The 24,860-nt window shown below is 54.9% G+C and overlaps 11 protein-coding genes across 11 annotated transcripts; 6 read left to right on the forward strand and 5 right to left on the reverse strand.

Annotated features, from left to right (window-relative positions):
• Positions 1–561: 561 nt before the first annotated feature.
• Positions 562–1,741, forward strand: KVR01_002387 (uncharacterized protein; the record flags this gene model as incomplete). The annotated part of the gene is made up of 3 exons (XM_044788344.1): positions 562–931; positions 1,126–1,248; positions 1,307–1,741. Exons 2-3 carry the CDS (start codon positions 1,165–1,167, stop codon positions 1,739–1,741), a joined length of 519 nt encoding a protein of 172 aa, XP_044647402.1. The 5' UTR covers positions 562–931; positions 1,126–1,164.
• An 841-nt stretch (positions 1,742–2,582) lies between these two features.
• KVR01_002685 (uncharacterized protein) lies at positions 2,583–3,083 on the forward strand (the record flags this gene model as incomplete). The annotated part of the gene is made up of 1 exon (XM_044791755.1): positions 2,583–3,083. The coding sequence occupies one exon, from the start codon at positions 2,583–2,585 to the stop codon at positions 3,081–3,083; it is 501 nt and encodes a 166-aa protein (XP_044647700.1).
• Positions 3,084–4,123: 1,040 nt separating this feature from the next.
• KVR01_002556 (uncharacterized protein) lies at positions 4,124–6,755 on the forward strand. The gene is made up of 4 exons (XM_044786337.1): positions 4,124–4,204; positions 4,341–4,386; positions 4,445–5,471; positions 5,523–6,755. Exons 1-4 carry the CDS (start codon positions 4,141–4,143, stop codon positions 5,712–5,714), a joined length of 1,329 nt encoding a protein of 442 aa, XP_044647571.1. The 5' UTR covers positions 4,124–4,140; the 3' UTR covers positions 5,715–6,755.
• Positions 5,915–6,220, reverse strand: KVR01_003897 (uncharacterized protein; the record flags this gene model as incomplete). Its single annotated transcript, XM_044789898.1, has 2 exons — positions 5,915–6,045; positions 6,112–6,220. The coding sequence occupies 2 exons, from the start codon at positions 6,218–6,220 to the stop codon at positions 5,915–5,917; spliced, it is 240 nt and encodes a 79-aa protein (XP_044648912.1).
• Positions 6,756–7,262: 507 nt separating the features above from the next.
• On the reverse strand, positions 7,263–8,524 carry KVR01_002920 (uncharacterized protein; the record flags this gene model as incomplete). The annotated part of the gene is made up of 2 exons (XM_044791532.1): positions 7,263–8,218; positions 8,291–8,524. The coding sequence occupies 2 exons, from the start codon at positions 8,522–8,524 to the stop codon at positions 7,436–7,438; spliced, it is 1,017 nt and encodes a 338-aa protein (XP_044647935.1). The 3' UTR covers positions 7,263–7,435.
• Positions 8,525–12,085: 3,561 nt separating this feature from the next.
• KVR01_002889 (uncharacterized protein) lies at positions 12,086–12,859 on the forward strand (the record flags this gene model as incomplete). The annotated part of the gene is made up of 3 exons (XM_044783214.1): positions 12,086–12,099; positions 12,259–12,775; positions 12,824–12,859. 3 exons carry the CDS (start codon positions 12,086–12,088, stop codon positions 12,857–12,859), a joined length of 567 nt encoding a protein of 188 aa, XP_044647904.1.
• A 227-nt stretch (positions 12,860–13,086) lies between these two features.
• Positions 13,087–14,696, forward strand: KVR01_002806 (uncharacterized protein; the record flags this gene model as incomplete). Its single annotated transcript, XM_044791916.1, has 3 exons — positions 13,087–13,887; positions 13,976–14,047; positions 14,112–14,696. Exons 1-3 carry the CDS (start codon positions 13,300–13,302, stop codon positions 14,694–14,696), a joined length of 1,245 nt encoding a protein of 414 aa, XP_044647821.1. The 5' UTR covers positions 13,087–13,299.
• Positions 14,697–15,410: 714 nt separating this feature from the next.
• KVR01_002697 (uncharacterized protein) lies at positions 15,411–16,766 on the reverse strand (the record flags this gene model as incomplete). The annotated part of the gene is made up of 1 exon (XM_044792621.1): positions 15,411–16,766. One exon carries the CDS (start codon positions 16,764–16,766, stop codon positions 15,411–15,413), a length of 1,356 nt encoding a protein of 451 aa, XP_044647712.1.
• A 1,869-nt stretch (positions 16,767–18,635) lies between these two features.
• On the forward strand, positions 18,636–21,869 carry KVR01_002719 (uncharacterized protein; the record flags this gene model as incomplete). Its single annotated transcript, XM_044792062.1, has 1 exon — positions 18,636–21,869. One exon carries the CDS (start codon positions 18,636–18,638, stop codon positions 21,867–21,869), a length of 3,234 nt encoding a protein of 1,077 aa, XP_044647734.1.
• A 112-nt stretch (positions 21,870–21,981) lies between these two features.
• Positions 21,982–23,170, reverse strand: KVR01_002967 (uncharacterized protein). The gene is made up of 2 exons (XM_044789130.1): positions 22,921–23,170; positions 21,982–22,859 (listed from the first exon to the last, which is right to left on the reverse strand). Exons 1-2 carry the CDS (start codon positions 23,032–23,034, stop codon positions 22,179–22,181), a joined length of 795 nt encoding a protein of 264 aa, XP_044647982.1. The 5' UTR covers positions 23,035–23,170; the 3' UTR covers positions 21,982–22,178.
• A 392-nt stretch (positions 23,171–23,562) lies between these two features.
• Positions 23,563–24,724, reverse strand: KVR01_002412 (uncharacterized protein; the record flags this gene model as incomplete). The annotated part of the gene is made up of 2 exons (XM_044790047.1): positions 23,563–24,482; positions 24,544–24,724. The coding sequence occupies 2 exons, from the start codon at positions 24,722–24,724 to the stop codon at positions 23,563–23,565; spliced, it is 1,101 nt and encodes a 366-aa protein (XP_044647427.1).
• Positions 24,725–24,860: the final 136 nt, after the last annotated feature.

The raw sequence follows: 24,860 nt of genomic DNA on the forward strand, positions 1-24,860 counted from the left end.
CAGGCGTCCGATGTGACAAGCACTGGGCCGTCACAATCAACAACGGCTGCAGGCGTCTGTTTCTCCGCCTTTGTTGGCTGCTATGCAGTATATGCCGGCAGTGGCGTGGAAGATCTCTTGATGATCAGAGGGGAGTCCCTGGCATAGCTGGCATAGCTGGCATAGCTGCTGCCGTGTCCATTCGGCAGATACCCTCTGGTTTCTACACTAGATGTGGCAGACGTGCAGACGTGACGAGACAAAAGTAACGAGACAAGAGTGACGAGCAGTCGTCGAGGGTGGGCCCATTTTACCCTAGCTCCAGGGAACCTTGGGAGCACAGCTGAGTCTCTTCAGCGGGGCGGCGGGGCCCATGGCCCGGTGGGGGCCCCATTAAGGTTGAGCTGGAAATTGTCAATTTGGTTGGCTGGTTGGCTGGTTGGCTGCTTCGGCTGCTACACAGTATCTAGAGTCTACTTCACATGCCTCACATGCACTTCTTGCAAGTTGTTGACCTCAGCCGAGCAATCCGACTTGGTTTGCTCGACCGTGCCACAGAAGATGGAAAGCTTCCCACGATGCTTCAGCGCAGCAGCAAGCTCGGCACTGCACCTCGAGAAGCTTCCCCCGGGCAGGTTGCAAATCTTCATGATTCAGAGGCCCAACTTGAGCCCGGCAGCCGGCCGTCTGAAGTCATTAGTCTCTCCGGCCGCTCCGTCTCTATTCTCAGATTCTTCAGTGCTCTAATGAGTTGACGGCACAGCAACTTGGGTTGGTGGCGCTGGCCTGGACGCGGCAGCCAGACAAACTCGGCCCTGTAGTTAATCGCTAACACCACGCGTTGCATGAACCGGCGCCACTTCGTGATCCTCCCCGCCTGCTCCTGGCTTGCTTTCCCAGCCGGGTTAGCTTTGCATGGGTATCGGCGCGTTGTTCCTCTGCAGACGACTCCGTACGTCTGCACACCTTCCCCACCCGCCCTTGAACACTTTCCACGGGACTTCCAACAACTTTTGCTCCACTCACCGTTCTTTCTTCAGCCCCGAGCTTCTCTTCTGGCAGCATTACTCTTCGTTCCTTACGAGTACTTCACCCAGAGTATCGCCAGTTGTCTAACGTCAAGGTATTGCCTTCTCACCCACACAGACACGAGAATACCTCCGTACACAGCCACTGCCACCCAAGATGCTCTTCCCCACAGTCTCCCTCTCGGCGGCCATCTTCGCTGGCCTGACCGTCGCACAATTCCAGGGCCTGCCCACTTGTGCTGTAAGTCTGACCACTCTAACTCGAGTCCCTTCGCGACTGACATCCAATCCCACAACAGCAAGGTTGCGCCTCCGAGTTCTTTTCCGGCGGCTCTTACGCCGGATGCGGCACTGACCCCAAGTGCATCTGCGCGAACCAGGACTTCATCGGAAACGTCGCCTGCTGTCTGGTCGACGCCTGCAGCGAGGCCGACCAGGAATCCGCCCTCACCTTTGCCAAGCAGATCTGCAGTGCAAACGGCGTCGACGTCCCCGACCAGGTCAGCTGCTCCACCGCCTCGGCCGCAGGTGCCTCCGCCACCGGCACGCCCACCGGCTCCTCCAACAGCGGCTCCGCCACTGCCACCGGGGACTCGGCCAGCGCCACCGGGAGCTCCGCCAGTGCTACCAGCTCGGGCACCGCCGCCGCCCAGGCCTGGGCCCCCCGCCAGACTGCCGCCCTGGGACTCGAGCTGTTGGGCGGCCTGGCAGCCGCTGGGCTGGCGTTGCTGTAGGATGATATGGCAACCAAGAGTTGTGAAATAACAATACCAAGGCTGTCTTGCGGTTGGGTACGCCGTCGACGAGGCCTATAATTTGCCCTATGGGGCTACGGAGGGTGTCTGTGTGCTCCTTTCCTTTACTCGGTCTGCGTATATATCGGGAATGAATCTGGGGGCGCAACATCTTTTGACTACGGCCACAGCCGTTGGCAGTTTCTATTTTTTGTACATCTTGATCGGATACTCCTGATAATATCAACTTCTCCTGAGCACACCTCTTTACTCAACCATGTCGGTATCGGATACATCTTCAACGTTGTGGCTGCCACGCACAATGATCGCCTCTTCTAGTATTTGTCCAGGGATGTCCATGTCGTTGTCGCAAGCTCCAGACCAGCTCATGTTGGTACAGGTCCACACTGCCGTAAATCCTTCTTCACTGACTTCCAAGGTTGTAAGTCAGCGCCTGACGGTTCAGCCTTACCCAGGCTCCAGTCAGCTGATCAACTGCAGACATGTCAGCTGGAAGGATGTAAGCAGAGCAGCGTAGATCCCCCCTCCCCCCCCGGATAAGCAGTGCACTGCCGATCGCCTATGGGTGGAGAGTGAAAACCCAGAGTGCGAGACCATTGAACCACCGCTGTCTTTTCCCCAGACACTTCACACTTTGGCATCGCGACCTGCCTTTTCGAGCACTGGCAATCAGACTCAGACAGGAGGCCACACTGTCGATAGTGCGCGCTGTCGACTGACGACATAACCCTACCATACCGTTAAGCGCGTCAGTTGGGGATATCATTCAAGACGCTCTCGGGCTAGCCTAATACGCAAGCCCAAACAGGCCCTCGACAAGATGTTGCGCTTCCTGCTCATCCTCGTCTACATACTCGGCTTCCTCACCGCAGCAGTCATGACCATCCGACATGCCCACGACAGCGATACAGGGTCCACAAACTGGGACCAGCCCTGGGTCCCGGGCATAGCCCGCCGCGACGCCTGCGCCATGCCTTTCTTCCCGGTCTTCTTCCTCCTGCCGGCCATCCTCTGGCCCCTCATCCTGGCGGGCGGCATCCTGCTCGCGGCCGGCGCCGGCTTGTGCATGATGCTCAGCTCCGCGACCTCGTGCTGCGGCATACCGCTCCCCCGCGGTGACAAGAAACAGGCCGGCGGCGACGGCGAGCTGCCTGGGGACTTGGAGATGGGGGCGGGTAGTGGGTCTGCTGAGGGTGGGGATGGGCGTGCCGCAGAAGGTAGCGACAAGGAGTCGGAACACCCGCCCTCGTATGCGTCTCTTGGGCCCCGGGAGGATGGCGATGGAGAGGCAGATGGTCTTCTTGGCCAGGGTGCTAAGTGAGGCGCAGCCTTGTGGTCGTTGCGACATGGAGTTATATTTCTGGACCTGTCAGACAGGATGGATTCGTGACCGCTTCCAGCCATCTGAGAGATGGATCTACCTGATGGCACTTAGAGCACACCGGATGGACCCAGCTTACGGAGAATACTAGGGTCGGGAGCGAGCATCTTCGATATATATATAGGAAAATGCATAGCTGCCTTGATAGACCAATTCAAGTTACATTAGGTCAAGAATGTCCATTGAAAATCGACTAGACATTCTAACCGCTACATGATTCTTGCTTGGGTCAAACGCAGCACCAGCAATCTGGGCCGCCACTCAAGCTCGATATATATCTGCTTGGAAAATCTCGTTCCGGATAAGTGTTGTTTTAACATGCTTCAGTGTAAACAGTCGTTCCGAGACAATACAGGTGAATAGTAATTTGTTTATATACCTAGGTACTATAGAATGCAGGCTTGAACAACCCTGGAAGATGAGGAACATTTCGTCAGATAAACACCGGATACGTACCGACTGCTTTGGTGGTTTGACAGCGGAAATCACGGGGCTATCTAATCATATGTCGATGGGATGTTGAGCATGACCAACTTCTAAAGTTGAACTCCATTGATTTTGTGGTGTATGTTTCTGGAGAAACACCGCTGTGACTAGACTCGAGAAATTCCTCAGAGAGGGGGACTACAGTAACTTGATGAATCCCATGGGTCCATCCGCTCCAAACTGACCTTTGGGCTCAAATATGGCTGGCTCGGTCGACACTTGGCCAGGTCTGGGCCAAACAGGTCGTTTGGAATCATTTTATTTCTATCATTTGATACCATTTGTATGTATCAATTCGCCTTTTTGTTTTCTTCGTATTTTCCTAGAGAGAGTCGAACTTCCTCGAGGCGAGTCTGGGGCGGACGGCGTGCTGTAGACTGTGCCAGCTGGCGACAGCTGTGCCCCAGCTGCACCGGCCAGGATCACCTGCCCAAGCTTCAAGATGCCTACGACGACAGCGGTCCGCTCAGACCAGCCTGCACTGATAACACCCCCTTTCGTCAACTTCACCATGGATCAGTCACAGACTTTGCCGATACGCGGGCATGTTCGGAACAAGTCTTCAACGAGCAGGTGTAAGTCTATCGGCATGAGCCTTCATTCAAGCCCGAAACAGACGCCGTTCTAGTGACGCCGATCTGCGCCATGAAGCTGCATGCACACCACGCACCTAGTCCCAAGGCGTAGGACACTGGCTGATCTGATGTCTAGCAACGAGGCCTCGGTCCTCAACCAAGGGCCCACTCGATGCCGATGAGTGAGTCTTCTCACAGCCTGGTTGCTTGTATCATTCATAACTGAAGCCTGGAGCACAGCGACCCCCTAGCTTCGCCCCTGTCTCCTCAGCAGGCAAAGCATCTGGTTCCATCCCGCCCACTATCTCAGCGCGGCAGCCCACGGGTTTCTATCGACAGGCCTCGTGCATCCCCTCGCTCCCCAGGGCCCCGTCGGGCTGCCAGTCCAGCCATTCTACCACCCAAGGACTTCTCCTATCTGCTGCGGCCTGAGGTCTACCACCCCTTGACGCCTGTCACAGTCCCGCCTCCCTTCCGCAATTCAAGCAAGCAACCACCTCCAGATTCACCAATCGACGAGCTACTTTCAAGGGGCCACTTCCGTGCCGCGGCTATCGCAGCCGTCCAGGCGCTGACTGGCACCGGAGGCCAACCCGCGCCGGCACCCACGGACTATGCCAGGATCTTCGAGCTGCTCTACGTGCGGCTGTCATGCCTGACGCTCATAGATTCTACCCAGATTGCGGCCCAAGAGGTCCGGGCCCTCGAAGATGTCAACAGTGCCATTTACATGGATGAGATATCTGGCACCCACCTCGTGCCTTGGGACCTACGTGTCTTGATCGTCCGCTTGCAAGCCATGGGCTTCGGCGACCCTAGAAGGGCCATCATGAGCTACTACGATCTTGCGAGGGAGGCCCGGTCCGAGATAGCGACGGCATTAGCCAATCACAATAATTCGGCCAGTGAGGTCTGGAAAGACCGCCTGGTGGATTTGGGCATGAAGGTGGCTGGCGCAATGATCGAGATGGACGACCTCGCAGGTGCAGCACATCACCTCGCAGGTCTAAAGAGTCGCCCAGATGGAAAGCTAAACATCGCGAAGGCCCTCCTGTGGCTGCATCTCGGCAACACTGACGCTGCCAGACAGTGCATAAAGGACGGCGAGTCCGGCGAGAGGATCATATCCGCCCTGTGCGGCATGGCTGATGGCGAATACGAGACTGCCCTCTCGACATGGAAAGAACTCCGAGATGAGATGGGCGATGATGAGATGATTGCTGTCAATTTGGCTGTGTGCCTGCTCTATACAGGTAAAATGGAGGAGGTATAGTTGGTTTCTCAATCTCTTGCACGCATCGAGGCTAACGCATGGAAGGGACGCGAGATATTGGAGAGCCTGGTTGACCGCGGTTTCTCCTCGCATACCCTGTTGTTCAACCTGGCGACAATATTCGAACTCTGCACTGATAGGTCACGGAGCTTGAAGACCAAGCTCGTGGAACGAGTGGCTGCGTTGGAGCCTTCAACCTCAGGGTGGGAGAAGGCAAACGGTGACTTCAAACTCTGAAAACGCATTGCCATCACGAATCAAGTCTTGATGAGACAACCGCACTGGATGCAGGACCTGCCCAAATATATTGCTGTGGATGGTGGCACAGCTGGCCGCATTCGATGACCGCCAATGACAAATCAATCCCAATCGCTGGAAACACCAGCCCCATGCGCCGAAGGAAACCACACCTAGCCGTCCTCTGACCACCAACACGCTCAGATAATGCAACAGTCGCAAGGTAGGGGGCACGGGACGCAGAAACAAAAGCGTCCCGGGCAACACCGGCTGCGGTCGCCACCTCGCATCCGAGGAGTTGTATCAGCGATGGTGTGCGGTCGCTGAGGGTCTGTGTGCCAAGGTCAGCTCTGAGCACCGCTTGAAAATGACATGGTCCTGAGAGAGCAAATCTTACCCATCGGCGGGGATACTCTTGGCTGTGTCACTTCTATCCTCGGGGGCGGCGCGGGGAGACTCTGTTCGTCCACCACATTGCATTGAGGTTGGTTCTCCACTGGCGACATTGTGCTGCTCGGGTTGTGGAGGATGGTCCGTGGGAAGATAGCTGCAGTCTTTCCTTTGGCTACAGGCGGATGGTTTGTAGCGCAAGCACTTCGTCCCTGGGCAATGCTGCTTCGGTTGTGATGACAAGCTGAAAATGAACAGGCCAGATACCGTAACTTGCTGGAAAGAGAACTGGGCTTGGTCGCCTTTTTCAAATGCGTGCCGTGGGCTCACTGGAGCTCAATCAACCGCAGCGTCACCCCCACCTTTCAGGCCGAGTCAGGCTTTAGTGACCATGGCCCCCCCAACCGGCCCCTATCATTCGTGGCTGAGAGGCGTGCCCGTTTCATGCTGTGCATTGCTCGATTTGCTGGCGAGCCTGCTAGCGCCCTCGTGCTAACAATTAAACCTGCTGTGCAGCCAAGCGCCAGCCGGGATGCTGTCTTGCTCCGCATTACCGCAGGGCGTTTCAATCCCCGAACACGCAGACACGCGCGTCCCGAGGCACTGCCAGCGGTCGGGCCATTAAAATCCCTGCGTCATACGTGACATCACCCCCACCGAGGCGAAGTCAACCAGCTCTTCGCCGTTGATCTCTCTCGGCGCTTGCAATGCACCAGAACAAGCTTACTAGGCGTTGCGTTGGCTCGGACTCTTCGGTGTTTCTAGTTGTCTGCGGCATGGTCCGAGATTAGTAGACACTATCCCATCGTATTGGCAAAAGCATGCGGTCGGCAACACAACGCAGATCGTCTTCAGTGGTTGTCAGATCTCACATTGTATTGGCGAGATCCCCAGATTCATGGCAGCAGGAGAAAGACTCAGATAAGAGATATCACAATTCTACCTATTACCTCAGCTCTAGTCTTGTGTGAAGCAAACGCAGGGCCCACTGATGCCTAATTAGGCAACTTTCATGCACTCCCGGTTGCAGAAGCCCACGTGCTGGTCGTCAACGTCCAAATAGCCACAACGAGCCGCTCTTCAACTCATATGTGGGAATATTCTGATCTGGCCTCCACCTGTACCTGCTCACCAAGCTTCAACAGATCATTGTGGACTCGAGAATCTACATTGCACTCGATCTAGGCTCCGTGATTCTCGCTGACTGATGCCTTCCAAAATCGAACGTTTAATATGTGGTGTATGTCGCTACGTTGGCAATTAACTGCAGCATGATCTTCGTGCCACAAACTCCAACTTATGCCAATGCCTGAATGTGCATATATGCGCCCTTAACCATCTACACTGACAACAATTGTGGTCAGGCTCGTCGACGCTCCAAAGTATCTTGTCGCCAGGACCGGGGTGACCACGTCCAACACCTCCCAGCAGTCAACGTCCATCTTTGGGTACAGACACTGCCGCAGGCTGTCTGTGCTTCTGAGCATGATAAGTGCGCCCGGCTTCATGGCCTTGGCGACCGCGATCAGCAGATCCCTCTTGTCCCTTTCCGTCTCACCGATGAGCGCAGCAAAGTGGACGAGGTCACAGTCGCCCAGATCCGAAAGCGCCATCACCTCTGTGCCCGTGCGGTCAACCGAGGCGTCGTTCCCAGCTTCGGACGATGACGGGCTCGAAGCCGCCACCGCGACCTCAGCACGCACAAAAGTCATGTTCCCCGAGAACTCGTGCCCCAGCGAGAGGGCCACCCGCTGGCCGTGGTCGATCGCCTCCTCGCTGCGGTCGATGTTGACAATCTCCACCTCCCGGCCTAGCCTCTCCCGGAAACACAGGGCTGAGAACGGGGTGGGCCCGGACCCCAGGAAGGCGATCTTGCGCACCGGCGGCAGACCCTTTTCGCCGAGCGCGGTGTCGAGAGTGTTTGTCTCCATGCGTGCGAGCTGGCGGTACTGGTCCAGGTAGGGGAAGCTCTCGTACAGCCGCCGGCAGTCGGGGACCGAGGGCGACCCTGAGATGACCTTGCGCGCAAAGTCGAGCTCGAGGAGGTACTCGGCGTCACCCCACACCTGCCGCAGTTCTGGGATGATGGCTTGTATGCGTGGGTCCGAGAGGATCTGTCCACAATGGTTAGCGGGTTCGAGATCAGAGCGTGAGCCAAGTCGGAGGGGGGGAGGTTGAGCAATCACCTGTTCTTCCTGAGTGGTGGTGGTTTTTGAGATGGTCACGAGATCAAACAGCTGGTTGAAGAGTCTTCCGTTGATCGGATCTGGCTGTAGGGTCTCGAGCTCTCGCAGTTTACCGAACAATGTCAGTATGCCAAGGGTGATGCGCTCGGCTGTGTCTTCGTGGTATGGCAGTTTCGTGGCCACGCGTTCCACGGTGTTGCTGTGGCTCCCATTTTGTCTCGTGTCGACGGTCATGGTTGCAGATGGACTGTGCTGTACAGCGTACAAAGATGGCGGAGGAAGGAGGATACAAGCAGGCAGCCAAAATCTGTGAGTTTTAAATAGTCTCGAGGTACCCCCGCGGGGGCAGTTACGACTAGGGTGAATGAAGTGAGTTGGATTCAGCAGCGTGTGCAGGCCACATGTGATTCATCGCCTCGCTGCAGGTCAGAGTGATAAACAGAGAGAAGCAACAAAAACATTCCGTATGACCAAGCCACCTGGGTGGGTGATCAACAACGCCTGGGCCAAGTCGTGCGCAGTTACTAGCAGACGCGTGCCCGCGGTGTCCGCCGAAAACCTGGTGAAGCTTTGCCCATGTTGTGTTCACCTGGGCACCCAGGTCCACCCAGCAGAGACGCCCTAGACTGTCGAGGGCGGGCAGATTCATTGGTGAAACCTTCTTTGCTGCCCCGAAAAACAACACTATACGGGTGTAGTCGCATCTCGTCAACGGCCATATCCTTGCAGACCGCGGGCCATCAGGGTCCCCTCCACCCTTGTCCATCCATGCAGAACAACTCACACCACCATTATTATTGACCTACACAGGTAGCCCGTGTGACTTTGGATGGCGGGAGCTAGCTGCCTTGCCAAGCACGCTCGAACATCCCATTGCCCTCTCACCCGCGCCCCCTTCTTCCAGAATGTGGCTGCTCGGCCTTCTATATGACCCAGAGAAAGCCCTCCCGGCAGAGAGCCAGCGTGCTCCAGTCCCGAACTTCCGGCTTCCACCTGGACTGGATCATGGAGAGCTCGGGCCGAACTTTACGGCACGCCGAGTCCGCGGGACTTTTGTCACCTTCTCACCTCGGCCGCCGCCCGAGGTCCAGATATGCTGGTCCCTGCAAACATCCCACGCCGATCCTCTCAAGTGACTTCCGCCTCACTCACGTGGCTCTCACTGATGGTCTTATCACAACGTGGGACTCACATCCTCCAGTCATTTGTAACGTGTTCTGGCCAATATCCCTCACTACCTGCCTAGGTAGGTACCTGTTAAAAATCCTAGCAAAGCCTATTGAGAGCCTGAGAATCCCCATTGCAGCTTCATCATTAATGCGTTTGATTGTAGATCTACATGGGGCTGATAGCTCGGGCGAGTCCCCTTGCTCCCGACCCCCACGCTCTTTAATAATGTCATAAGAAATATGTGATAATAACCTATAGTCGGCAGATTGGTGCAAGCTTAAAGACACTATCTCCTGTATTCCTGATGCGCAATATGGAACCCAGTGGTACTTTGTTCCGTAGAATGCATGTGACCATAACAACTTATATTTGACTCAGTCAGCACACATGTACAGGGCACGCTGGACCTGGTTCAACTCGCCAGACTTAGACACTGGGTAGAAAGTAGAACTCAATGGTTACACAGGTAGAGGTCATAGTTTCTTCAAAGTGCTTTCGTTTCTAATACCCATATATATAAAACATACGTGGCGCCTTCATACAGTGGTAAACGCTCAAGACCCATCGTTTATAAAAAAACACAATGATCAAACTTTACACAACCAGTTGTACGTCCGTCCCCGGTGATCTACCTCGATTTGCACGGTAAAGTCTTATCTGGAAGGGCTTTTAAGGCAGTGCAGCCTAGTCTTCACAATCCTCCTTCCCATCACCTAGAAACACAAGTCAAATTACCAAAAGTCCCAAGGATCAAAGCAGCATGAGCTTTTATTGTGTGAGCTTTTATTGTGTGAAAGCTCTCAAGCACTCGACTTCATTGAAATTAATCTACTTGTTGCTTGAACCATAAACAGGTTGATCAAGACCAGAGTTTCCCATCATATGGTTTGGAATTCAAGCAATATATTTCTGCCCTACAAAGAGGCTGGAGTGCAGAAGAATTGCGGTCTTTCACCCCCTTCCCTTGCCTTCAGTGTATTTCCAGATAAACGCCCGACAGTGCCGTACCGTCACCTCGAACGAGAAAGTGGCTATGAACAATATGAGAATGTTTCAAGTTTAGCATACAATACAGAATTGATTGATTTGCAAATATAATATGCATAGATTGGTTACCGAAAATCAATGCTCCCGTTGCACCACCACTGTGCTAATTTTGGAAGTACGCCACTTAGGAGTTCTCAGCTGTGAGGTGGGATGCTTAGACTTGCTGCATAAGTTACCAGAGGGTTGTATTCTGAGAATACTTTTCAGTTCCTGTGCATGTATGTGCTGTCGTGTTCAGGTTTCACGTGTCACAGCGTCTTCAACATCGCATTCAGTTCGCATTCTGTTTCCAGCACAGGAAAAAGCAAAGACCCAGAGCCCCGGCTCATGCGAGCACGGAAGCTAAACATTCCTCTGGCCACATGTCTCCTAATATCACCTACTTCTTTCCGCCAGCAGATCCCTTGGCTGATCGTATATAGGACCACAAGACAGCGGGCTGAGACAAGATTGACAAGCACTGCCTTACGTGGGCACTACCGCATCCCTCGGTAACCAATTGAAACGAGGGCGTCCATCACCACCCAAAGGTGTTGCGAGCCCCGAAGGTGGCCCGTCTGCCACGGACCACGAAATACACGCTCCGTCCAATGAACAGCTGGTTACATGCATCACGATTCCCCAGTTTTGGAACACCTGTGCCGGCCTCCCCCAGCGGTGCCACCCTCCAACCCGGGGCAGAGCACAAAAGTCCCTAAGCCTTCAAGCCGAGTGGGGGAGAGGTTTGGGGCAGCACACCACCCCTCGGTCTCACAAGAAGGATGGAGGAAGCCCGGCGATCGCACACGGGTTGCATGCCCGCTCTTTTACGCTCTGGGATCTGGTTCGTGCATTTTCGATTGTGCAACCCTGAAGCCTGCAGCTCCCTTTTCAGCTTGGTCATCTTCGGTAGTGCTCTGATGCCGCCATGTGTCCCACGCGCCCCTCTGAGGCTTACGCTACGTCAGTTGCCCTTGGGTCTTACACAGAGGTGTGTATAAAAAGACTTGTGGTATCCGACAACTGTGCGCTAGCATTCTTACATTGTCATTTTGGCCACCTTTCTTTCCCAAAGATCACATTCCATGGCTAAGCGAATAGCTCTCGTGAGTACAGTCCCGCTGCCACGTGAAACCGGTCGAGTGCATTATGAGCCCTCTTGGTGGCACCGCTGGACTGGTGTCCAGGGCAGGTAATGGGAAGAATCCACCGTCAGAAACCTCGGCAATCATACTCGAGGGTTGGGCAGAAGGATTTAGGTGAGATGCGGTCCCCTTCCATCAATCCCAAATATCAGATGCAGCAGTGGGACGTCACTTGCCCAGCCCTGGAGGCTGTCATCTGCTATCAGAGGGTTGCTCGTTGCTAATAAAGCTTTCACGTCTAGTACGTAGCGCCATCATTGCGTGTCTTAGGTCTAGTAGCCTTAGTACTGACAAAAGTCATGTATATAGTGATTGGCGCATTGGTTGTCATGATGGGTATCACAATCGCCAACATGCGCAAAGGCGTTATTCTTCACAAACTAATTCTCCTTGAAGTGCGTGCCTGAGACCACACCTCCGATGGTCCCATAATAGTCACAGCTAACTGACTCAGATGTTATGCACTCAGCTTCTTCTCGGCGGATGGCAGGGCTACAACCTATTCTGGACGAACCCGACTTACGGATGGTGGCTCTCTATTGCTGCTACCTTTCTCCATATTTCCAACGGGTTACACAATCTCATCGCATGGATGAAAATCAAACCTTTCATGACCAAGCGGAGCAGCCGTATTTTTATTTCCACAATCATCCTTGTGCAGCCTTACTGGATAGTGGAAATATATGCCACCTTTGCCTTCTTCAACGACCTTCCTAACCGCAACCTTTTCTCAAAAACGAGGCCCATCGAGACCATCTTCCGCGACCCTTGGTGGGTCGCCGCGTGCATCAAGCTGATCTGGACGCTCAAGCGGCACTACGAGATGACCTTCACCCAGGTCGTCGTAATTTCTCCGAGGTTCGCCGTCATGCTAGCCGCCATGGCACTGAGCATTATTTTCTGCCTCCTCGATATTGTCTCCGTCACAGGCGCGCTGGGGGACGCCCTGCCCACGGGGGTGAACCCGTTCTGGAAGCTGGCGTTGGTTTTCAAGTGTCTCACAGACACTCTCGTGCTGGACGACTTCAAGACAGCACTGGACAAGCTGTGGACATTGAGGAGGGAGAGTCTTGGGTCTGGCACGCCACTGGTACCGAGGCAAGATGCCACAACCGTTAAGGCCCGGCCTGATGGGGCAGGCCATGTTCCGGCGCACAGGGGGCCAGGGCCCTCGAATTTTGATCATTTTGAGCTACAACCTCCAAGTAGCGTTCGCGGAATTGTTTAGCATAGTTCAATTTGGTCTGCGCAGTATATAGATTTCAAAATACAGGCTGCATAGTCTCAACCTTGGAAGTCAACTGCGTATCAAGAACCGGTCCGCCGGTCCCGAGACGGAGTTCTGTCGTCTGCCCTAACCCTGTCTGCCCTCGGTTTCAAGTATAGAAGAGGCGTTTTCCCCGCAAAATTGGCGATCATTATTGCCGAGACCTTTGCGATGGAATCGCTTCACGAGAGGCACACTAGACTGAATAGTCTACTTGGTTAGTCAGGTCCTACCCGTTCGGCGTTCGGCTTGTACATTTGATACCGAGACCTCCTACTTCAGATCTCCAAGTCATGGCTCAGGCTATGGTATTTAAATTACTGATGACTTGCTTCGCCTGAACCCAATCAACCACAAGACGTCAAAAGATTCATCCTATCAGCTAGTACATACGTCTCGAAATGGCTAGAAAGGGGTTTGAAAACATCATTATCGTAGGCGCTGGGCCGTCAGGGCTCTTGCTCGCCCTACTGCTTTCAAAGCATGGCATACCAGTTACCGTGGTCGAGATGTCGCACGAGCTGGACCAACAGCCTCGAGCAGCACATTATGGCCCAGCCGCGACCCCGGACTTGAGGCGAGCTGGAGTTTTGGACAAGGTCAAGTCCGAGGGTATGACCCTGGACACTATGTGTTGGCGTCGCGCCGAGGACCATGGCTATATCGCCGGATTCAACGCCGAGGTCATCTCTAACGTGGACGGCAACGACTGTCGCACCGTTTGTCTTCCATTACAGGACTTGGACAAGCTTATGCTGGATCTTTTTGTGGACAAGTATAATGGCAACATCCTGTGGAAACACAAAGTCGTCGACGTCGGTCAAGATGAGAACAAAGCGTGGATTGACGTCGAGGCTCCGGACGGGAAGAAGCGGCTGGAGGCAGACTACGTTGTCGGCTGCGACGGTGCGAACAGCGCCGTCAGAAGGGCATTATTTGGCAGTGACTACCCTGGCTTTACTTGGGATGCTCAAATTATCGCAACTAATGTAAGTCTCGGTTCTATACTTGCACCCCGCTTCTCTCATTCTGCTGCTCGCTGTCAGTGAACTATTATACTGATCATTGGTATCAAAGACTTATTATGATTTCGAGGGCAAGTTTGGGTTTGACGATGCCAACTTCATTATACACCCTGAGCACTTCTTTGTGAGTTTTTATGTTCCCAGCCCTGTGGCGAATGCAGAATCCTGATGAAACCCACGACGTGAAGATGGCAGCAAAGATTACGCGCGACGGCCTGTACCGTGTCACCTATGGCGAAACGCCCGGCCTGTCTACTGAAGAATATAAAGAAAGGCAACCGTGGAAGTTTGAGACAATGCTCCCTGGAAATCCGAAGCCGGATGAGTACAAGATGATCAACTTCGCGCCGTACAAAATGCATCAACGATGCGCAACCAAATTCCGAGTTGGCCGCATTCTCCTGGCCGCCGACGCCGCACATCTCTGTAACCCGTGGGGCGGACTTGGGATTACGGGCGGATTTGTGGATTGTGGAGGCCTCTTCGACTGTCTCGCTGGCATATGGGATGGCAAAGCCGACGACTCTATCCTAGACTTGTACAGCGAGAAGAGGATCGAGAAGTGGAAGACTATCATCGATCCAATTTCGCAGGAGAACTTCCGTCGCGTGTCCGACAAAGACCCAGCGACCAGGTACGAGAGGGATGAATTTATGCACTTGTTGACCAAGGGGCAGACGGACAAGGCTTTCTTGAAAGAATTGCTCATGGGAACCTTTGATGTAAGATATGATTTTACTCAGCATTATCATAATGCTGCGAAGGCGGCATAGATGATCTGCTGGGAATACAATTATCACGAAGAGCCGTTGGCAAAGGGAACTGTGGTCTGTAATTACAATGTCACTTTTCAAGATCATACTAAGAGAACAAATGATGAGAGTTTGCTCCGAATTCGTAATACGTCCCCGAACAATGTTCGGCGCGAGTATTTATGGTTCGAGATATGCTCGACTAAGTAGAAAATGACAGGCCTTGAAGAACCGACAGTCAGGAAATACCTAGGTAGGCACTTTTCCCGTGGTCATCGCGACCAAGTTCTACACCAGTAGACATACTAGAATGGGTGCTGTCCAAAAAACGCAACATCGCCGTCTCAAGCTTGGCTCCAGCACAGCTTGAACATATCCCAGCTTCCATACTTGATCCTGCCGAATCTTCATGATAACTCGATCTCTCTAGCAGTCTCAGAGCACACCAGCAAAGGGCTTTGCTGACCCAAACACATCACGAAAGGTTGAATACTTGCACGACCAGTTCGTCGTGTGTCGAGGATCTAACAAATGACTGGACGTAGGGAGTCAGTTACATGTCCAATCATAAGCTTGGGGGTTTTATGGGCTTCAAATGAGTTACTGACATTCCTGACAACACCGAGGGCCAGATTTAGCACTAATGACTGCTGGTTCGATGCCATTCTCGCATCTGACCGCCAAACTTGTGAGTTGACCGTATCGTCGATGGTCGGGAGAGAAGGCATGCTGGAACTAGGAACAACGATTGTTCGAAAGAGGGTGCAACGCTGGGCGGCTGTGGGCATGCTGTTCCTCAGCAGCTTCATGTACGACAGGAAGTCCAGGGAACTGTCGAGATCCAACACGGAATCCAGCATGCTGGTGCTGTTGCATAGTAGGAGGAGGAGCGGTGGGAAAGCGCATCGGCATGGCAGGGGCGACGGGAATCCTCTGGTCCGACGGCTTCCAGTGCTCCGGGTCGCAAGGGTCGCAGTGGAAGAAGCACCTAACCTCGGGGTGCTCGCGGACGAGCGCCATCTTGGCCGCCTCAGCCTGGCACCTGAAGCTGCCGAAGCGGTACTCGACGACGGCGTCGGTGTTATCGCCATTGAGGCCATCGCTGTGGGTAATGATGCAGTCGATCTGGAACTGGAGCTTTGTGCAGAAGTACTCGGTAAGGGTGGTCGGGTTGACAAAGCTGGGGTCGCCGCCGATGAGCAGCACGCGCGTGGTCGACCGGGCATGCTCCTGCTGGGCCGTCTTGATGCGGTTCCACATGACGCGCACGCCGAAGCCTTCGACTGTGAAGCCTCTCTCCTCGCAGGCTCTGTAGAAAGCCTTGGCCGCGGTGAGCTCGAAGAAGATGACCTTGGCGGCGCAGCCGTAGTGCTTGCGGTCCGGCTCAGGTGCGTTGATGTGAGTGGCGTAGATGCGGCCAGTGGGGCCCATGGCATGAATAGCAGTGATGAGACGATGTGTTGTGAGGGCCGGCGGCAAGTTGACCAGGAAAAGTGAGCAGTTGAGCTCGTCGGGGATATTGGCAGATCGGTTGCGTGGCAAGTTCGGATCTCCGTGATACTCTGGACTGAAACCGAGAGCGACCTTGGATGGCGCATTGGACTCGTCAGCATGGACTGAGTTCTTTGCGACATCGAAAGGAATGTTGCGGGCCTTGTCGCTTACCAGAATGGGTTTGGGATATTTGAGTTCGGCGAGGCCAGGGTGCATGGCGAGAGGTTGCTCTGCGAGTGACAGCTCTGCTATACCATGGATGCTGTTCATGGGCCAATAGTACTTTTCGGATGCCGCCTTTTCGGATGGACCAGCTCCACCAGAGAATACGCCAGAATAGTTGGGCTGCATGGGCTGGCGTATGGGCAAGACGAAATTCTGGACAGGATCATGACCTTGGAAAGTCTGCATGGACCCATGTTGGTCCTTAAAGGCATCAGGGATGGCCACAGCTTTCTGGCCAGGCTCTTTGGCAATCTTCATGAGATGTCGATGAGCATCGTCGTATTGAGAAAACCGCGTAGGTGTGTCAAAATTTCCAACCCTCGCTCGCCAACCAAGATCCATCAGATGATTCCGGGGCGAGCTGTCTGTCATGTTTCTCGGCGGAACAAAAGTCCAGTTGGACGGGGTATTCACCACTTGACCTGGTTTATTGTGTTGGACTGGCGTGGCCGGAACGGGAGCGAGATTCTCCTTGTTGGCTCTGACATGAGCCGGAATGCCCGATTCATTGGGGGTTTGATAAGACATGATGACTGGACTCTTGTAGGAGGGAGAAGAAGAGGTGAGAAGTACCAAAGGAGATGCGAGGGTGTCAACAGAAGAATGTGTTGTAAGATCAAAATGGTGTGACAGGCCCGTGGGAAAAAACAGCATGATATATAGTTTTGATAAGGCTTCCTTCCCCCAGGCTGTGCAAACAAGGGTTCCTGCCTCAGACACCTCAGGAATCACCTCATAATGGAATGTAGCTAACTTTAGAAAGGTTCTAGGTTCTTGTTGATACAAAATGGCGTAGTCATCGTCAAAGGCACCTGTCGAGCACGGCAAAAGTCTCAGGCTCGCTGACTCACTCTGCTCCGAATCTCTTGGATTTGTATTTCTACCGGGTACGCCTATCGACAACATTCCAAAAGGCCTTCATTATAAACAGAAGTTTTCCACTCAAATCCTCTTAGATGTGCCTACACATGTATCTAGGTAGATATGGCATTTGTCCAATCGTCAGCAAATGCGCCTGATAGCTCGTGTCAGGTGGTAGCAGCATCAAACGAAAATCCAGTAGTGTTGGAAAAGACTGGCGAGATTGGAGCAGACCATGGAAACCAGTTCTTGAAGCGTAGCCAAAAGCGAGAATGAATCCAGCGCGGATTGTCGTCTTCCATCATACAATAGCGCTTTTACCCATGGGTTGAAAGTGCCGCTTGACTTGGATTCTGTAAATCCATCTCAAATCAGAGCAATGCTGGACCGTAGGTTTATAAGCCGAAAGCTTGTCTCTGTTACAGGCTCTGAGAGCCCGGGCTACCATCAACGTGCGTATGAACGAGGAAGGTAAACAAGGGCAAGCATGTATCTGTGGGCCTCGTTGGATTGATTGCACGCGAGCTGAGTCTTCGTTCCCATGGCTAATAGCCCGCACACGATATTTCAATACATATTCACGTTTATTCTATTCATACTCGATCCCACATTCTACTGAGATAGACAGTTTGAGGCTCTGAATGAAACCTGGCCACGTCTTTTGTGTGAATGTGATCTCAGAACTTCATCCGCATTCAACGTCCGCGATAAGTTTTGAGCATTGCAAAATTGACGGACGGACGAAATGTACGGAAAAGATAGTCTTGCATAGAAAACGCAATCGCAGGCTTCCTGTGGGAATTGCCAGTGCATTTTCAGGCTGCATAATTGACAAAGAGGTGTTGATGTTGGGACATTGATACCTTACTCGACTGAAAAGTTGACAAAAGCGGAGGCAAAAGAGGATAGGGTATTGCGGAGACGCAATCGAGGATGGCCATGACAACCCTGGCAGTCTTCCGGGCATAATGAAACAACTTTCGAGTAAGAACGAGTTCAGCCCTCGAGGACTGAAGGGTGCCCCCACAAACACTCACAAAGTCGACTCTTTGTCCTTTTCCTTTGCAGCAGACATCCCTGGCTCGCGACTTTATTGTACATTGTTCCGTGCCCGAAAACAGCAGAGGCTTACACTCGAACAAAGATAGAGGGATTCGAACATGAAACTGCAATCAGTTCGGCTCGATCTCAACTGTGGACGTAGGACCTCCTGAATTATTACCAGATATGCGTTTCCAGCAATAAATATACTTCTTTCACAACTGCACGCTACGAATCAGACAGGCCTCGGCTTTGGAGGAGCCCCAGAGGCTGCAGTAAAATCATCATCGCTTAATCCGAGACCAGCGGGTTTTGTGTTTTTCGAAAGGCTCGAACGGAATGGACGCGATCAGGGTCAAAAAGCAGTCTCCGGCCAAAAGGCGGGCGGACGGAGTCATTCGTCGTCCAGGCCAAACAGCAAAAAAGCGGCAAGCGACAACTCCGCCCCGAATGACTCGATCTATGCTTAAGAAGCTCAACGAGAATGGAGGGTCACCTGTAGAACTCAACCCAGGGCTGGATATGGGTGTCAAGCGACGGGGTCCAAGAACAACACGGCCTCCGAAGCGACCTGCGCAGGACCAAGATATTACAGACAGTGTCAAGCAGATCGTTACAAAAAAGAGAAAGGCAGCAAAAGCACAAACCAGAGAGTACAAAACTGGAGGAATTGAGCCTGCAAAACCAGAACCTGCAGAGCAAGAGCCCAAGGAACTGGAACACACAGTGCCCAAGCTTGCCGAGCCACAAGTCACGGAGTCACAGCCTGTGGGGCTACAAACCACAAGATCACAACCCGCAGAGCCGCAGCTCGTAACGGCACAGGCCTCAGTACCAGTGACGGCAGCACCAGAAAATACAACATCGCAGCCGGGAGATTTGCACACAAGGATCTCAAAAGCCGATGTTGCTGCGGCGTCTCGACTCGCCCAGGCAGCACTTGCGGCAGGACTTACGAGAACAACTCCGGAGCCTGCGACCCCTGTGGTTGAAGAACGCCCAAGGCTTGTGCGCTTTTCGAAAAAAGACCTCAGGGATATTCTAAGTGAGGTCGTGGTGGATGACAGAACCCGTCAGAGAATGGAGCCTCACTGGCTCGCGAGGACGGAATTCCTCACATGGTGGGAGCGGCCCGCGGCCGACACGGACCACATCAAGGAGCAAGTCCGCAGGCTGGCAATACGGTGGAGCAAGGACCTCCAGGCTCGAAGTCCTGATGATTCGTCTATACCTACACCCATCCTGGAATCATGGCGAGCTGACCTCGTCATCATGGGTGGCCCTGAACAGGACGTAGGCGGCAATGGGGCTGAGAACGAAGGTGCGAAAGTGACACAGGATCAAAATTCAGACGATTATGGACCGGTAAGACGAGAGCAGAGCAAGAATGAAGTCGGGATGGAAGGAGATGGAAGGACTGAGGTCAAGAAGCAGGGGGGTGACGGAGTAGATCAAGTTGAGGGAGCCGACGACAACCCCAGGGCTGCAGAAGCACTCGCCGAAGAACTGATGATGGCAATGCGAGAAATGGTTGAATGGAAGAACTATTTTGACAAGGAAATGGCAGCTCAGCCGGAGTTCAGGAGGAGGCGTGCCTGGACTACGGTCGTATCGGAGTCTCAGCAGGAAGCGACGGCACTCGAAGAAGCAGCACGGGACCTGGGCATGCGCATACACCAGTTTGGATTGTCCACAGATTTGGCCGAGAAATCCGCGCAACCTTTGCTGAGTGACCTGCGGAGTTTCAGGCATAAGCTCAAAATGGACCGCGCGGCATTTTGGGATGAGTTCGATGAAGAAGGAGCAGAGGCTTTGTTAGAAAAGGCGCGAAGCGGTGGGAACGCTGAGGCACAGATACGAGATGACACTCAGCAAAGCGAAATGCAGACGGCCAAGGCAGTCATAGAGGCAAGGCTCCCGTCAGAGCCTGTGGTCGAGGGCACATCTCTGACCGAGAGGGACTCCGAGGGCGAGACCGCGAGTGAGCCGGAGAAGGCTGCCATCCAGGCGGCGGATATTCAAACACCCACCAAAGACGACACCAGTATGACAGATATTGAAGACCGCAACGACGTCGTAGCTGGCGATGAACGTATTTCAGGATCTGAAACAGGACAGGCTGAACCCCTTTCCGAAGTAGCGAATAGTGACAGCGAACCGGCGTCAATGCCTGTCGGACCAGAGCACAAGCCAGAAGGAAAGCCCAGTGAGGGATCCCTCGACCCCGATCAGCATGATGAATCTGCTTCGATAATGACAGAGCCATTGGTGGAGAGCAACAGTAAAGTCGCAGAGCTCCACCAATGGCGCGACGCTGAACGATTTGCACGTAAAAGCCCCATGGGCCTGCCGAGGGTAGCAGAAGAAAAGGAGTTCGATGCATCGCCTGTAGCCAAGCCTCAAGAGCAGGGTAAAGAAAGGGAAAGACCAGAAGCGGCACAGATGGATCCTCATAGAGAACCTACTTCTTGTGTGCCGGAGAGGAGCGGCGGTCAGAGCCCATCTCGACAACGTCCAGGTCGAGAACAACAAGCGTCCAAGGTAACCAGGCTTTCTGCCGCGGTCACTGCGGAGGGACAACCAAACCCTTTCCGCGAGGCCAGGATATGCATCGCTGCTCATTTGTACAAATCCGCAACAATCGAGGAAGGCAGTAGCGAAGGAGATCGCACAAACAATCAAGCCTCGACATCCCCTGACACAACCGGGATGTTTACGCCGGAGACGAACTCTGCGGCATCTAGAACCCGTTCAGCGAGCCCAGAGATAGTCACCTGCAAATCACAAAACGAGGAGGATGACAAGTCTTCCATTGCCTCCAATATCTCCAGTTTGCCTGGCGATCCAGGCTCTCCTGGGCCCGGCCAGTCAGAGACTGCTGAGGGAGTCGGGGAGGGAGTCGGGGAGGGAGACGTCGGGGGCACGCCTCCAGATACCCAGGACGACGTCGCCTTGGCAGAAGACACAAGCTTGCCGCAAGACGTTAATTCTTCCGTGGCGGTCGTATCCATAGGGAACACCGAGGAAGTCAGTGGCACCATAGAAGAGGCGGTGGAGGACATCTCGCCCAGCACTCATATAAAGAGGTTGCTAGAGGAAGTAAGCATGCCACGGGATATGGGCGCTTCGATCACCAGCGAACTGTCACGGCAATTGGAGGAAAGTGACGGCAAGCCAGAAGGGACAGCAGACCGTGACCCTACTCCGAAGTCACCGCAAGGTACAGGCCACACGGCGTCCGGCATCCCGTCAGGCAGCGACGTGGGGTTGAAAATCCAAGTCGAACAAGCCGTCGAGGACGGTGCTGCCCCTGGTGCTGCCCCTGATGCAACCCCTCTTCCACAAACAAGCAGCATTGGAGGTGACATTGACTCCCCCCCAGCCCGGAGCGTCCAGGAGAGCACGCTTGTTGTTCCAACTGTGCGGTACATTAAGCCGCAGTGGGAGGATACGGGTAGCCTGTTCAGTCCTGAGGAGCCCACGTACAGCTATAGTGCGAACGAGGCGGAGGAAGACGACGGCGACGAGGCCAACTCTATCGATGATAAAGAAACCGATGACGTTGATCCATGAATCGGACATGACGACGTTGCGGATCGCGGGTATGGGTCCGGGCGACTTGGAGTTTGGACTTGGAAGACGGTCGAAGTCTTAAGAGAACCTGGAGCTCGCCAGGTGGATTAGATTGCTGCGAACATTGAGCTTTTGATTTACCTGTATATGAGTCCCGAGGTTTAACCTATCGAAACGCCGAGCCATGCTTGCTGTTCCCAAGATGCCGCCGCCATCCGTGGTCTCTGGGCGGACCGACCGTACATAAAGCGTCCAGTGTATTAGTTCGTAGCGCGTGGATCATGCCGTGCCACCCGACCCCCAGCGTCATCATAAGCCCATATCGTCATCACTCTCCTCATACCCGGCACCGTCGGCGCCTTCCTCGTCCTCCTCCCGGCGCGTGGCCTCGGCACTGGCGCCGAGCTTCCTGACGCCGTCGACGACGCCGAGCACGAACCCCCTGTTCTCGGCCAGCTCCATGGCGCCCACGCCGCGGAGGTTCATGACGCCGCCGCCGAACTGCTCGAGCTGGGTGGTGCTGCCCCGGAGCTTGGCCGAGCGCACCTCGACCAGGTCGCGCAGCAGGCCCCTGATCTCGCCGGCGGGGGCGGACATGTCGTCGGGCGCGTGGGCCAGCAGCATCTCGGCCGTCTCGAGCCAGTGGTAGGGCAGGTACCCGGCGGGGGACTCGGCGGTGGAGCTCGGCAGGAAGGGCGGCGAGAGGAGGGCTGCGCCCTCGCCCTCGCCGTCGTCGCCGCCACCGCCGCCCAGGGCCGAGGTGTTGAGGCGGTGGGCGACGCCGCGGCTGTCAGCCCGTACTGGTGGCGGGGGTGGTTTGCTGAAGGCTGTGGGATCTTCTCTCGTTTCCTGGCGGATGATCTCGGCGAGTGACAAGGGGTGGAGCCATGCTGGTGGCACGATGTTGGCGCGACGTTGCTTCTTGAGGAGGAGGGCGAGCCAGAGGGGGAGTTGGGCACGATGCGGTGGTCGGAGGGGAGGAGTTGTGCCCTGGGCAAAAGACAGTCAGCGTGATGCTTGTATGTGAGCTGTGAGCGTGGGCAGGACGAACACTGAGAAGCTCTATACTGTCCAGGCGCCCTCTCGGGACGACCGTCACCATTTCCATCTCGCAGAGGAACGAGACCTCTGCGGGCGTCAGGCCCGGCGGGTGTGGGTGGGCCATTCTGTGCTTTTGGAGGCTGCTGTCATGCCATGGAGGAAGGCCTGGGCTATGGGCATGGACGGTCTGAGAATTGGTGACTTTGCGCCGGCATACCGCGCCGTATCATGCACAGTACGTGGGGTCGATGCTGACCCGCAGCGGTCGTCATATTCCGACCAGACGCGCCTCGACGCGACCCTCTTCCCGGGGTTGTCTGCCTGCCCAGGGAGTACCCCAACCCCGATATGTTGCGCCTGCCACAGCAATTCGACATGAGCTCGAGACGGACCCCGTCAGCAACACGCTGTGCTGCTTCATGATATTATGAACCCGGGGAGATCCAAAAAAAGAAAGGCACATCTACAGTGGTTGATTATCTGATTAATTTTATTTCGACTGGACGGTGATGAGAGGGACTGCATAGCACGCTAATTGTGGACGATCACACTCGGGCGAGGCATTCGATCGATCAATCAATCACTCACTTCACACATTTACGGAGGTACGCAATCACTCACTCACTCATTGATTGCATCACTCAGCACACTCTCACAGGATCTCCTCGGGCAGCACAACCACCCAGTTCTTGTCAGCAGTCACCTCGAGCCCGAGGTCCGCCTGCTGGCCCGCAAAGTCCTCGATCATCTCGCTGATGCCCTCCCAGGCAGACGACGACCGGTTCACCCACAGGTGGATCCCGCCCTTGGACACGTCCACGCCGTGGAACTGCATGGGCCCGTCGCTGTTTGGCGTGTCGCCGCCCGCCAGCACCGGCATGCGCCAGTTGTCGATGAAGGTCAGGATCGCCGCAAACTTGCCCGCCATCCACGTCGCCGGCGTCGACAGGTACGCCGTGTAGACGAGGTCCAGGTTGGCCGAGGGGTCGTACTCGCCCTCCTCGATCTGCCTCCTCGCCGTCACGAGGTCGCCGCTCGTCGTGTTGCGCAGGAAGCACGTCACCCCGATCACGTTCTCCGCCGGCACGTTGTACCCGTACTTTGGGTCCGACGCCACCATGCGCACCAGCTCCTCCGACGCCGCCGAGATCACGTACACGGCGATGCCGTTGGCCATGAGCCGGTTGTACAGCTCCGCCTGCCCCCGGAAGATGCGCGGCGGGCTGACCTCCACCGCCACCGCCTCGCCGCTGTCCTCGTCGTAGTACGTCGTCGATACCGTCCCGTTGTGCGCGAGCAGGTCGTCCACGTGGCCCTTGAGCTCCCGCAGCGTCAGCCCCGCGAACACCTGCGCCGACCACGGGTAGCAGAGCAGCTCGTCCATGTCGCACAGCCGCAGGTAGTAGCTGTACATCGACTCCGTGTGCGTCGCGTTGTCCCGGAACGGGATCAGCTTCAGCGACGGGTCGAGCGACTCCCGCGTCAGGACCCCCTTGTTGTCCAGCCACGGGATGAGCGACTCCTCCAGGTCGAACCTGTACGAGGTGTTGTCCATGTCAAAGACGGCGTAGTCTGGGACCCTGTCAGCAACCTGCGTTACACGACCGAACCATAAGGCACGTCCTGTACTCACTGCTCGAGTTCGCATTCTTAGCGATCATGGCGTCCAGCGACGCCGCCGCCTCGGCCGGCCAGTGCGTCAGGGACGGACCCGCCAGCGTCGCATTGCCGTTCCTGCGCGCCGGGCCGGCGTTGACCGAAAGAGCCCACATGGCTCCGGTGAGCGTGCCGGCTATTCTTGTCGAGGGCCTCATCTTGCTTGTTTGCTAGCCCACTGCAGGGAAGACAAGTGCGTTCGTTGTGTGAGGGTCTTGTCGAAGTCGCAGCACGTCTTTCAGTCGGTCAGGGGGCCTGCGGAGCGGAGGAGGAGGCTTGCGCTGCAGCAGCATT

Source organism: Diaporthe batatas (assembly GCF_019321695.1).
Source record: "Diaporthe batatas strain CRI 302-4 chromosome Unknown Contig00003, whole genome shotgun sequence".
Taxonomy (NCBI): domain Eukaryota; kingdom Fungi; phylum Ascomycota; class Sordariomycetes; order Diaporthales; family Diaporthaceae; genus Diaporthe; species Diaporthe batatas.